The 12,668-nt window shown below is 35.6% G+C and overlaps 2 protein-coding genes across 2 annotated transcripts; both read left to right on the top strand.

Moving 5' to 3' along the window:
- The first annotated feature begins 6,413 nt into the window (after positions 1-6,413).
- LOC122290887 lies at positions 6,414-9,623 on the top strand. Its single transcript, XM_043098570.1, has 8 exons — positions 6,414-6,513; positions 6,816-7,486; positions 7,643-7,707; positions 7,756-8,080; positions 8,232-8,445; positions 8,556-8,710; positions 8,889-8,999; positions 9,555-9,623. Exons 1-8 carry the CDS (start codon positions 6,414-6,416, stop codon positions 9,621-9,623), a joined length of 1,710 nt encoding a protein of 569 aa, XP_042954504.1.
- A 72-nt stretch (positions 9,624-9,695) lies between these two features.
- Positions 9,696-10,712, top strand: LOC122290886. Its single transcript, XM_043098569.1, has one exon. The coding sequence runs from the start codon at positions 9,696-9,698 to the stop codon at positions 10,710-10,712; it is 1,017 nt and encodes a 338-aa protein (XP_042954503.1).
- The last annotated feature ends 1,956 nt before the right edge of the window (positions 10,713-12,668 follow it).

Here is a 12,668-nt window from a genome sequence, read left to right as displayed (position 1 = left end):
GTCAAATACTTTGATGAGCACGGGGGATCATGAAAGCCTAATGATGATGATTGGGTGGTAGTTTCTACTTTCGTTGATTTTCTTTGATTATTTTATGATGTCATATTGAATATATCTGGTTCTTTGTACCTTACATCCCATGGGTTTTGTCAACAAATATGTAGGGTAAAAGAAGAATTAGAAGATATGCGTAGGAGTTCCAATGAAAGGATGAGGGGGATGACAGTGACCATGATGCTAAAATATGACAAGTATTGGGGAGATTTGACTAGAATGAATATTTTCTTATATGTGGCTGTTATTCTTGATCCTCGTCTGAAAGTTTCAAGCTTGTTATATGGGTTGAGACTTGTTCACGATCAGGTATGGACTGAAATTATTGGTGAATTGGCCCGAGATACCCTGAAAAAATTGTATGACAAGTTTATGGCAATTAAGGGTGGTACTACATCGAAGACACATACACCAACCCCAAAGCCTTCTACAGACACCGTGACCGGGCCTCCTACAAAGAAGTGCAGAATGCTGTGGACTAAGACCCTCGCACAGAATCCCATACTAGTCCATCAATCTACGAAGATTGTTTCTGAGTTAGACAACTATTTGTCAGTGGATATGGTCTAAGATGATGATGATCATTTCGATATATTAGAATGGTGGAAGAATGCCTCAAAGAAATATCCCATCCTTTCTGAGATTGACCGCTGTATTTTGGCCATCCCTATTAACGCCGTTGCCTCAGAGTCAGCCTTTAGTACCGGAGGTCGTATATTGGATCCTTTCTGTAGTTCATTGTCTCCTACAACTGTAGAGACATTGATATGCATACAAAGTTGGACGATAGGAAAGGATATTCATGTTTCGGATATTTTAGATTTTAAGGAGACCGATGAGGGTGGTGATCAGTCTGGATTTGGACCACTTGGTAATTGTTTTTTATTTTATTATTTTAATTTATTTATATTCATTGTCATTTCATCGTTATTAATTTTAATATTAATTTTTATAGTAACACATGAGACGTCCAGCACCTCTGCAACATAAAAATGTGCTCAAGTCCGGGCCGCCCCAACAGTCACACCCCTTGACTCAAAGACAAGCCACAGCTGACAAGCCTCTTTAGAATGATCAATTTTAATTATTTGTTAAAATTTTGTATTCAATAATTTGTAATATTGATACAATGTCCCTTGGACACTTTTATATTTGTAATTTTGTAATTGTTTAGCCTTTCAATTTTGTAATAGCTTAGTTATTATTATTAGTTTATTACGTATTAGACTCTTAGACATAACATTTTTTTTTAATCTGGGTTTTAAATTGTTTTTTCCTTTTTACTTATAATTTGATGGGCTAAAAAATAAAAATGGCCTACAAGCTTTTTTTGGGCCAAAAATACATACTTGTGGGCAATTTTGGCCCATTACTGAGGTTTTTGGGTCCAAAATGGCTCAGAAATTGTTCTTGGGCCCAAGGCCCAGAAGGGGGTGCGGGGGGCGGACGGATTGCCCCCCCACCCCGTACCCCGTCATGCAGGACGGGGTACCCCACCCCCGCACACCGGGGGCGGGGGATGGGGGAGATTTTTCCCATCCGCCCCATGGGGGGGCGGGGGGTCGGGGGGTGGGGTCTACCCCACACCGTATGGTGCGGGTAGCACCCCTAGTGTAGAGTAGTGCTTGATGGGCTTTATTTCTGTCAGTAGTTAGGGTTGCAAAATGTTTTAGTTGAGTCGGATTGATTATGGGATGCTTTATCTTGAAGATTTGTAAATATTGGTATTTTTGGAAATAAATACATTCTATTATCTCTCTGATGAATGCTCAATTTTAGCATGTGTTTAGATAAGCTAATATGGTAATAGATTTTTTTAGCAAAATATGGGCGAGTGGCGAGACTTTGAATTTTGTTTTATGAGAACTTTGGTTAGGGTAGATTGAATGGGCTTATACGTACAAATAGGTTGGATATTCCTTATGTTAGATATTAGTGGAGCCGGTTTGGGTTTGTCATGATGTATTCTTATTATCATGGTATTCATTTGCCATAAGTGGAAGTTTTTTAATAATATTAGAAAGGAGTCACTAATGGATAGCTGACTTTCATCTCTTTTTAAAAAAAATAAATGCATGTACATGAACGTAATGGACCACAACTTGAAAGCTGTATCATTTATTTAGAAATTAAGTCGATCCAGTAGAGCATTCGTAACAAGTACTGCGGTACTATAACCCAATCAAAGTCAAGCGGTTGAATAGAATTTAGAGGAGACAATTGAGGCAACGAAGCTAAAAGCAGCTAGCTAAACAAAGTTATATACGAGTAAAACAGTGTCATCATATAGCACTTTTAGATCGAACTGCACGTGTGTGTATACATATATATATATATATATGAAATTACTTTTAATTATAAAAAATTATATAAAAATAAATCTATAATATGAAATGGCATGATTTGGTAATTTAAATTATAAAATTAGTTTTGTTATAAAATATATCTAATAGATTCTATAAAGTCACATAATTTATATATTTATTTTTTGTAATTTGTTTTTGTTTGTTGTAGTTTTCATATATATGAGTGGTGCTATATCTACCGAAAAATCACCGAACAAGTTTTAAATTTTTTTTATTTAATTTTTTTATATTCTTAAATATTTATTAAAAAATAAAAAAAAATTTATAATATTATTAAAAATACTTTCTTAATTACTAAGTTTAAAAGAAAAACGAAGCTTTTGTAACACTTCTTGTGTATCCAAGTTCAGATTCTAAAGATTCTATATATATATATATATATATATATGAGCAATATTACGTACAGGTTATGGAATTATAAATGCCGCGCAACTGCTTTGAAAAAGAGTGGGGTCCACAATTAAAAGATTAGTTTTTTTTCATATAAGTTTTATATTAATTCATTTTTTTTAAAACGACTGCACGCCACTTATACAACCACAATTTCAAATATTATTTCTCCATATATATTATTCCATCGGTTTCCATCAATGTAGGGAACAATAAAATGACATCACGATCTGACATTTTGATTGCACCGAATTATGTAGGGGAATAAGGTTTCAAATCCCGGTTGGCTTAGATTCAAGGATATTGCTTTTTTGCATGGCCTGGATTCGGGGAATTAATAACAGTACTACTGACTTTTGCTGGCTGGCCCGAATCTGGAGTGCAGATCGAGGAGAGTCTATGACTATTTGCCATTGCTGTTGGGAGTGGGAGTAGGGGAAGAGACTGATCCAAGAGTTATATCTACGCATGCAGGCAAGGTAAAACGTTTTGAATAATGGAAATGGGAATTATAAAGGCCAATTATGATTCTTGTAGACTACATATTTTCCACCTCTTTTTTTTATTGCATTTTTTCTTACTTCATCTTATTCATTGATTCTTACTTAATTTAAATATTTAAAAATTTTATATAAAGTTATTTTTTTATATTTTTTATATATTTTATTAATGTGATTAGTTACGTAATTTTATTTTAATATAAAATAATTAATTTAACTAATTATATCAATAGAATATATAAACAATACACAAAAACTACTGTTTGTAGCATAACTCGTATCCAATTTTACGTATTTCGGTTTTGGAAAAACTAACCTCTACAATTATAACCTACATTGTAATATCATTCATAAATTAGCATCTGGATTAAATTATTCCCGGCAGAACTAAGATTTATTATTCTAGTGGCTAGAAATTAAAATTGAGATTGAAAATTAAATTAAAATTATGTAACCGGCAAAACTCTTACACCGATTGACAATTGCAAAAGTTATTTCTCCACCATAAGAGATGACTATTAATAAAATTAAGATACAGTCTTTTTTTAAAAAAAATTAAAAATTAAATAAACTATAAAATTGAGATTGAAAATAGATATAAAAATAGAGAAAAAATCTAAAAAGAGATTCTATTCATAAAATTCGAAACCAAGTTTTAAAACTTCCAAGTCAGGTTCAAATAATTATAAGAATCCAAAATGATGAGAATTTTACTCGAAAATCCAAAAACTTAATTATTGATTAAAAAATCAATGATAAATAAGAATCTTACAAAAATCTAATCAAAATCAAAATCATATCTAAAAGCTAAAATGAATCATTTCCTTAAAAGGTAAAAAAATCATGTAAATTGACTATTTAAGGAAAAAAAATAACAACTAATTTTGATATCAATATGTAAACCACTAGGCATAGTTAGAGCACTCCCAATCGTTATTGTAAAATAGATATTTCTTTAAAATATAAAAGAATGTGCTCAAAAGAGGCCTCCATTGGATTATGTATTTTATTTTTAATATACAGTTACTACAGTACCTCTTCTATATTTATAAAATATTGTTCACATTTTGTATAAATTTTCAATTCATTTATCTTTCTACTTTTTACTCTTTATTCATTTCTTTCTTTATTTTCTACTTTTTACTTTATTTGAAATGAATAAAATATATTAAAAAGTATAATATTTAAATGATATGAAGAAAAAATAAATAAGTTGATGTATGGTATATTGTAAAAGTCAATATGTAAAATAGAAAAAGTGTATTTTAATGATGTATTTTAAAAGATAGGATGAAGAATCTATTGGGAATACTCTTAATGACCATGGCAAAATTCTTTTTCGAAATTGGAGTCCAATAGGCGATTTTGTTACCTGCAGTCAAAGTTATACTCAAAAGACTGCCATGTGGGCAACAGTACACTACTCTGAAATTTTTTTACCATTGCTTGTTGTATTTAACTATTTATGTGGATTTATATGTTTAAAATAGAAAAATCTAGTTGCAAGTACAACTGCATACTAATATGTATATCAATTTAATGTGATTGATCAAAAAATAAATTTTATTAAAAATAGTATTAATTTAAATTTTAAATATGAAAAAATTAGTATTGATATGCTGACTGATACGCGATTTTATTTGTACGTAACAAAACTCTTTTAAAATAGTTTAGTGCTATCAACATAAAATCTGACAGTTCTGCATTATCAGACTCAATGGTCCTACATCAATTAAGACTTTAGTTATATCATGCACATGCACCATCCATTAAAATTATATTATTTTATCCATTTTTCCACTATATCAAGTCTAGATCTACAATTTTCAAGCGTCTAGGTTCTTCTTCGCCGAAGTTAGAGTCTCCTCTATGTTTTCTCTCGAGTGGCCGTCTCGTTGCTCTTGGAGTAAGTGAGGTACATTCTCCCCTCTCGTTCCGGCAAGGAGGTTGTGGAGATCGGGAAGTAGAAGGTATGGAGGAATTGGAGTCTAAATGGGATCATCTCAGCCTCATGGAGGAGGAGAATTCCATTATTGAACTTGAACCTGCAAGTGTGGATCTAACTGAGGAGAGAGGAGCTAGGAGTTTGGTAGGGAGGCTGTGGGCTGAACGTAGGGTGGGGAAGAAGGTTATCAGATCTACCATGGCAAAGATATGGAAAATAGGAAGGGGTTTTGGATTTCAAGAAATTGCAACTAACCTGTTTGTTATAATGTTCGAGAACCAGGAAGACAAACTAAGGATCCTGGAAGGTAGACCTTGGTTGTTCGATAACTGGTTGTTTGTTTTGAAACTGTTTGATGGCTTTGTTCCTCCTCAGCGGATGAATTTTGATAAAGAAGTTTTTTGGGCACGGTTAAACAATTTGCCTCTTGCTCTTATGAACAGAGAGATCGGCAAGTAGTTAGGGGGGTTCGTTGGGTGAAGTTTTGGATGTTGATGTCAAGGAGGATGGTACGGGGTGGGGAGGATTCTTACAAGTCAGAATAGAGCTTATACTGATGAGACCTATTGCGAGAGGAAGAATTGTTAACTTGCTAGGACAGAAGCACTGGATCCCGCTGAGATATGAAAAACTACCTAAGATTTGTTTTAAATCTGGGTGGATAACACATGGTGGTAAGGTATGTAGTAGGATGGGGGTTAAACTTGCAGATTATAATGGTGAAAAAATGCAATATGGTTCATGGCTTCGTGCTGATAATGGTATGGGAAGGAAGAGTGAGAGGGTTATTCCTAAAAATGTGGATGATTATGGTGACTTCAGGGATGAGGGGAACGTAAGGAAGGAGTGGGAAGGATCTTCTAGATCTGAATTTTTTCAAGAGGATGTTAGGAGGTCGGGTAAGGGAATGGGGAAGGAGGAGAAGGATTTAGGTAGTGATAGTAATAATGGAGAGACCGAAAAGGGAGTGGAAAGTGTTGAAAGGGGTATAGAAGTGGTGGAGCAGAATGTGGTGGGCCAGGTGTTTGAAAAAAATTGCAAGAGAGTTGAGGTAGTAAAGGAGTTAGTTGCTGCTGGTCCTTTAATGGAAAAAGTTCAAAAGAAGGAAGAAATAATAAAAAACCAGATTGTGATAAGGGAAGGGGAGATGATGGTCCAATGAAAAGTGGAAAATGGAAAAGAAGGGCTCGGGAGGCAGTGGTTCATATGGATGGGGTGAGGGCAATGGTTCATGTGGATAGGGTGAGGGCAGTAAGGGGTAAACGTGGGATGGTTTTGGAAGGTGGAAGTGGGGTTGCAGAAAATACTCTAAAAAAATGGAAGTAAAGTGGTGAAGGAGAGGGAAAGGAATGTATTGAGTTATTGGCGGAGGCTGCTAGACAGCCCCGCCAAACTTCATGAAAATATTGAGTTGGAATTGCCGGGGGCTTGGAAACCCCCGGACAGTTCAAGATCTTTATCTATTAATAAAGGAGAAGAGACCCAACATAGTCTTTTTAATGGAGACTAAACTAGTGGCCAAAAAATTTGATAGTATTAAAAGGAGATTGTGGTGCACAGGCTGTCTTGTAGTGGAGCCTAAGGGGAAAAGTAGGGGATTGGCATTGTTATGGAGGGAAGAGGTGGAACTAGAAGTTATTAATTTCTCTCGGCATCACATAAGTGCTCAGGTACTGTTTGGAAGGAGAAGAATGCCATGGATTTTAAGTGGTTTCTATGGACACCCTGAGGTTAGTAGAAGGAAATACACTTGGAACTTGCTATCCATCCTGAAACCTACCAATGATCTTGCATGGTGTGTAATCGGGGACTTCAACGAGATTATTAGTCAAGCAGAAAAGGAAGGGAGCAGACCTAGATCGGAGAGCCAAATGGAAGATTTTAGACAATGTTTGGAAGGGAATGGTCTTTATGATCTAGGATGGAAGGGATTGAAATTTACTTGGAGTAATAAACACTCGGATGAATCCTTTACTAAAGAAAGACTTGATCGAGCATTGGGAAATAATAGATGGATGGAGTTATGTTATGAAAGTCAAGTGGAGACCCTTACTACAAGTCAATCAGACCATTTACCTATAATGGTGACCATAAGAGATGAGGTTGTTGCTATAAAACGCAGGAAGAAATGCTTTAGATTTGAGGTAAAATGGACCTTGGAGGAGGAGGGGGGAAAGATAGTTAAAGATTCGTGGGTGAGGAGCCTTAGTGAAAACAAGTTCTTAGCTGAGGTTCAGGAAAAATTGAAGTGGTGTAGTGGGGGGCTTATTAGATGGAGTTCACAAAGAAATGATGGAGAAAAGGAGATTGGGCTTATAACCGAGAAACTCAAAAAATAATAAGAGATAGAGGGACCACTTAATACAGTTTTGATTAAGAAATTGCAGGAGGAATTGGGTGTATTACTGGAGAAAGAAGATTTGAAATGGAAGCAACGTGCGAAGAGGAATTGGTACTAGCATGGGGATAAAAACACTAAGTTTTTCCATGCTTGTACAAGTCAAAGGAGGAAGAAGAATTGGATAAAGGAAATAAAGAATACCCAAGGCCAGATACTGTCAGAACAGCAGCAGATTGAGAAGGTTTTTTTCCAGCATTTCACAAGTACTTTTAGCTCATCAAGACCATCAGAAGTAGCCATTGCAAAATGTGTAAGAGCTGTTGAATCAAGAGTAACCTGTGATATGAATGCTGAATTGCTGAAAGAGTTTCATATGACTGAAGTTGAGGAAGCACTAAAACAGATGGGACCTCTCAAATCCCCAGGGCCAGATGGCTTTGGGGCATATTTCTACCAGGCTTATTGGAATATAATCGGGAAGGAGGTATGCGAAGCTATTCTTAATTTTCTTAATGGGAGGGGGGGTTTGGATTGTGGGATAAATTTTACTTATATTGCTTTAATCCCTAAGATAAAAAAATCCTGTTGAAGCTAGTGATTTCCGACCCATCAGTCTATGTAATACTTTGTATAAGCTTGTGTCCAAAGTGCTAGCTGACAGGTTGAAGAAAATCCTTCCTTTTATCATCTCAAATAGCCAAAGTGCATTCATCCCGGAAAGATTGATCACGGACAATATAATGGTAGCTTATGAGGCGCTACACACCATGAAGACAAGGCTGAAAGGGAAGATGGGAAGAATGGCAATAAAACTGGACATTTTTAAGACGTATGATAAAATTGAATGGAGTTTCTTGGAGATGATGATGAAAAAGCTTGGCTTTGCAGCGAGATGGATTTCTTTGGTGATTGAGTGTGTAAAAATTGTTTCTTACTCTGTGTTGGTGAATGGTCAGCAGGGGAAGTCCTTAAACCTGAAAGAGGGATTCGCCAAGGAGATCCAATATCTCCATACCTATTTCTGTTGTGTGCTGAGGGACTGAGTTCTCTATTAGAATCAGCTGAAAGACAAGGAGAGATAAGGGGAGTAGCCTTTGCGAAGGGTGGGGTACAGGTAAACCATTTGTTATTTGCTGATGATTTTGTTATCTTTGGAAGAGCAAGTATTGCAGAATGGGGGAGGATCCAGGGACTGTTGGATATGTATGAAAAGGCATCAGGACAATGTCCTAACAAAAAAAAAAACTACTATATTCTTCAGTTTGAATACTCCTATGTTAGTGAGATCTCAGATTCAGCAGATGGTAGGAGTAGCAACTTGTGGAAGCTATGAAAAGTACTTAGGACTTCCAGCTTTGGTTGGAAGGTCTAGGTACAATACCTTCAAGAGTTTAAAGGAAAGGGTATGGGTAAAAGTTAATAGTTGGAAGAACAATTTTCTGTCTTAAGCTGGAAAGGAAATCCTTCTTAAGACAGTCATTCAAGCGATACCAATGTACTCCATGAGTGTTTTCAGAATGCCTAGACAACTTTGCAAAGATATTTCCTCAGTCATGGCTCGGTTCTAGTGGGGTCACATGCAAAATGACAAAAGAATACAATGGAGGAGTTGGTTTAAGTTGGGAGATTCTAGGAAGAGAGGGGGTTTGGGTTTTAGGGATCTTGAAAGCTTTAATAAAGCTTTGCTGGCCAAGCAATGTTGGAGGATCTTTAATAACCCAACTTCCTTGGTTGCGAGAGTTATGAAAGAAAAATACTTCAAGCATGGGGATTTACTGAAAGCTAAGGTAGGTTATGGCCCATCTTTAATATGGAGAAGCTTATGGTATTCTCTTAATTTGATAAAGGAAGGGATGGTATGGAAGGTGGGGGATGGAAGTAAGATTAAGATATGGAAGGATTGCTGGTTGCCACAGTCTTCAAATCCTAAAGTTCTCTCTAATGTGTCCATATTGCAGGAAGATGCTTGTGTTCAACAGCTAATTGAGGGGAGCAGGGGTACCTGGAAGAAGGATTTGATAGAGTAGATTTTCAATGAAGAAGAGGCTGGAATAATCTGCAGTATTCCACTTAGTAGGTTGGGTAAGGTGGATAGAATGATGTGGAGTGGCTCGGCTAAGGGTGTGTTTTCAGTTAAAAGTGCTTACCATTTAGAGCACTCGAGGGTTAAAGCGGGCAAAGGTGAATATTCAATGATGGCTGAGGCTGAACAGGTTTGGGAATCAATTTGGAAGTTGAATGTGCAAGGGGTTGTGAAGCATTTTTTATGGAAAGCTTGCCATGATTTATTACCCACAAGATTGAATTTGTTTAAGAAGCGTGTCATTGAATGTAACAAATGTCCAGTATGTGAGAATGAAGTGGAGACAACTATCCATGCGGTGTGGTGTTGTCCAGCGGCCTCTGATGTATGGGCAGAAAGCGATAGCCCAGTGCAGAAGTGGGCTGTAACAGAATTGGAGTTTATAGAGCTGTGGAAGAAGTTGAATTCCAGCTTGGATGAAGATGAGATTGAGTTAGTGGCTTGCACTCTAAGAGGTATTTGGTTGAGAAGAAACTTATTAATTTTTGACAGGAAATTTGAGAGCCTGAAAAGAATCTTGAGTGCTGCAAAACAAGGAAGGGATGAGTTTATTGCTGCCAAACTTCAGAATTTCAAGAGTAAACCAGATAGAGGAGAAGTTAAGTGGCAAAGACCAACAAATGTGCTCAGCAAGATTAATTGGGACGCATCAATCAGTGTGCAGGAAAAGAAGGTGGGAATTGGTATGATTGCGAGGAATGCAGATGGGGATATTCTGGCATGTTTGAGCTCGGGGATTCAAGCTAGTATGAAGCCAGTGTTGGCTGAAGCATTAGCCTTGAGAAGTGTTATGTTCTTTTGTCAAGAAGTGGGGATCTCTTCAGCATGCTTTGAAGGGGATTCCCAGACTATAGTGAATGATGCGAATGGCAAAGAAGAGGTCTGGGCAGAGCACGGAGTTGTCATAGAAGATATTAGGAAGATGTTGGGTGACAAACCGCAATGGTCTGTACAGTTTACATACAGAAAAGCCAATAACACGGCTCATATACTTGCAAAGTTAGGACTTAATTGTAATGAGGAGAATGTTTGAATGGAAGAGGGTCCCTTACAGATAATGAATTCTATGATGAGAGAGAAATATTGTAATTCTTTTGAATAGAAATGAATACTATCTTTACTTCAAATAAAAAAAAAAAAAAAAAGTCTAGATCTTAATTCTTGAAATACTGCTCTAGCACAACATGACTACGTTAAAGTTGTTTTTGACCCGGCCCCCAAAAAAGAATAAAAAACGTGATTTAACCCTTCCAAGTTTAAGACACACCCACTTCACCTTCTTTCTTTTTTAAGTACGAAAGAATCAAAGATAAAAGAAAATAATAATAATAATAAAATTAATATTTATCTGAATCATGTGATCATTGTAGCAATTTATTTATTAAAACTTCAAACGATTAAGGTATAGAACAAGGAAAATGACCCACAAATTACAATCCGGAACTAAAGGATCTAGAGGAGCTCTCCTAGGGGCCCTACACAAACATGTGACCTGGAGCAAATGATCCCCTCAAAGAGCAATGATTTGCACGGGAGAAATGCTACTTATCAGTTTTAAGCCACACATTAATATGTTAATAAGTTATTTTATCTTTTTATTTTAATATACATAATATTATATTAGTGTGTATTTAAATAAAAATAATAAATTATATATATATATATATTAGTGTGTGATGCAGGAAATGATTTTTCTTGCACGGGTGGTGTATTACAAGCTGGCATGGGGTTAACACACAGACAGACAGAAATTTTATTGTTAATGCACTATACTTGAGTGAACAATGAAATTTCCTATGTCTCTTGGTGTACTTGTTATCTCCTTGTAATATCTCGGGTCTATACATTTTGCTTGCTCAAAATGGATCGAATCGTAGCTTCATGATCTCAATCCCGTTATGTACATATATAATCAGTGCTGAAAGTCGTGGGGGAGGAAATGGAATATCCTGCACAAGTCACGGCCCCATTGATCATCCAGGCAGAGAGTAAACACCGTAGTTCTCTCAATCTTCAACATAAAATGGTCAAATTTGGTTGATTGAAACATACATGTGCAGATAAAACAACTCTATTAGTTATTTCCTTTTGGATCTATTTAATTAATTCCTTCTTTCAACTGTACATACAGAATTCTGAGTAACACGATTACAAACAGCCTTTTCAATTGTGACCAACATCTTCTTCATTCTCTTTGTTTTTTTTTTTTTTTTCCATGGCAATAATCAGACAATGACTTGTGACTTAGCGTGTCTGACAGTTGCTTTTAATACAATGTTTGCATTCCAAGCATGAGTAAATATTAGTTATGGTTTGAATAATAAATTGAGATGGCATGAGATAAAAATTAAAAATTGAATGAAATATTATTAAAATATTATTTTTATTTTGTAATTTAAAAAAATTTAATTACTTATTATATTTTATTTAAAAGTTTGAAAAATTTTTAATAATTAAATGAGTTGAAATGATTTCACTATCTAAACCAGACCTAGACCTAATTCTTCTTATCTCTTCACAACTGGAATTCCACATGCATTTTTCGAACATATATAGGTGCTAGATATTTTTCCGTACATTTCTGAGTTCATCGATATGATTAGTGGTGCAACATCATATAACATTAATGTGGGTAGGTCAGCAAGTTACCTATCTTAGGTTATTCATTAACATAGCATTGGACCCCCACAGTTATTGTAATGTTTTTTACAAGATATATGGAGGAGAGACAACAAAATTGCTTATCAGTCTTCAATTGATTCAATTAATGGCCAGGTCGAAACTTTTACCATTCTTATCCAAAAATATGAAACAAGTCTTATAATATTTATTTTAAGAGTTAATATTATCCAAGAAACTCAATCGAATAATAAAAACAAAATCTTTGAAGGATCTTGAACAGCTTAATTGAATAACAAAAGTCAAGGACTAACTTTTGCCAGCCCCAGAGAGTTTTCTAGATCGAGGCATCCAACCATGAGTGCCATTG

Source organism: Carya illinoinensis, chromosome 13 (assembly GCF_018687715.1).
Source record: "Carya illinoinensis cultivar Pawnee chromosome 13, C.illinoinensisPawnee_v1, whole genome shotgun sequence".
NCBI classification, from domain to species: domain Eukaryota; kingdom Viridiplantae; phylum Streptophyta; class Magnoliopsida; order Fagales; family Juglandaceae; genus Carya; species Carya illinoinensis.
The sequence above is the reverse complement of the archived record's forward strand: the minus strand, read 5'-3'. Positions and strand labels throughout refer to the sequence as shown.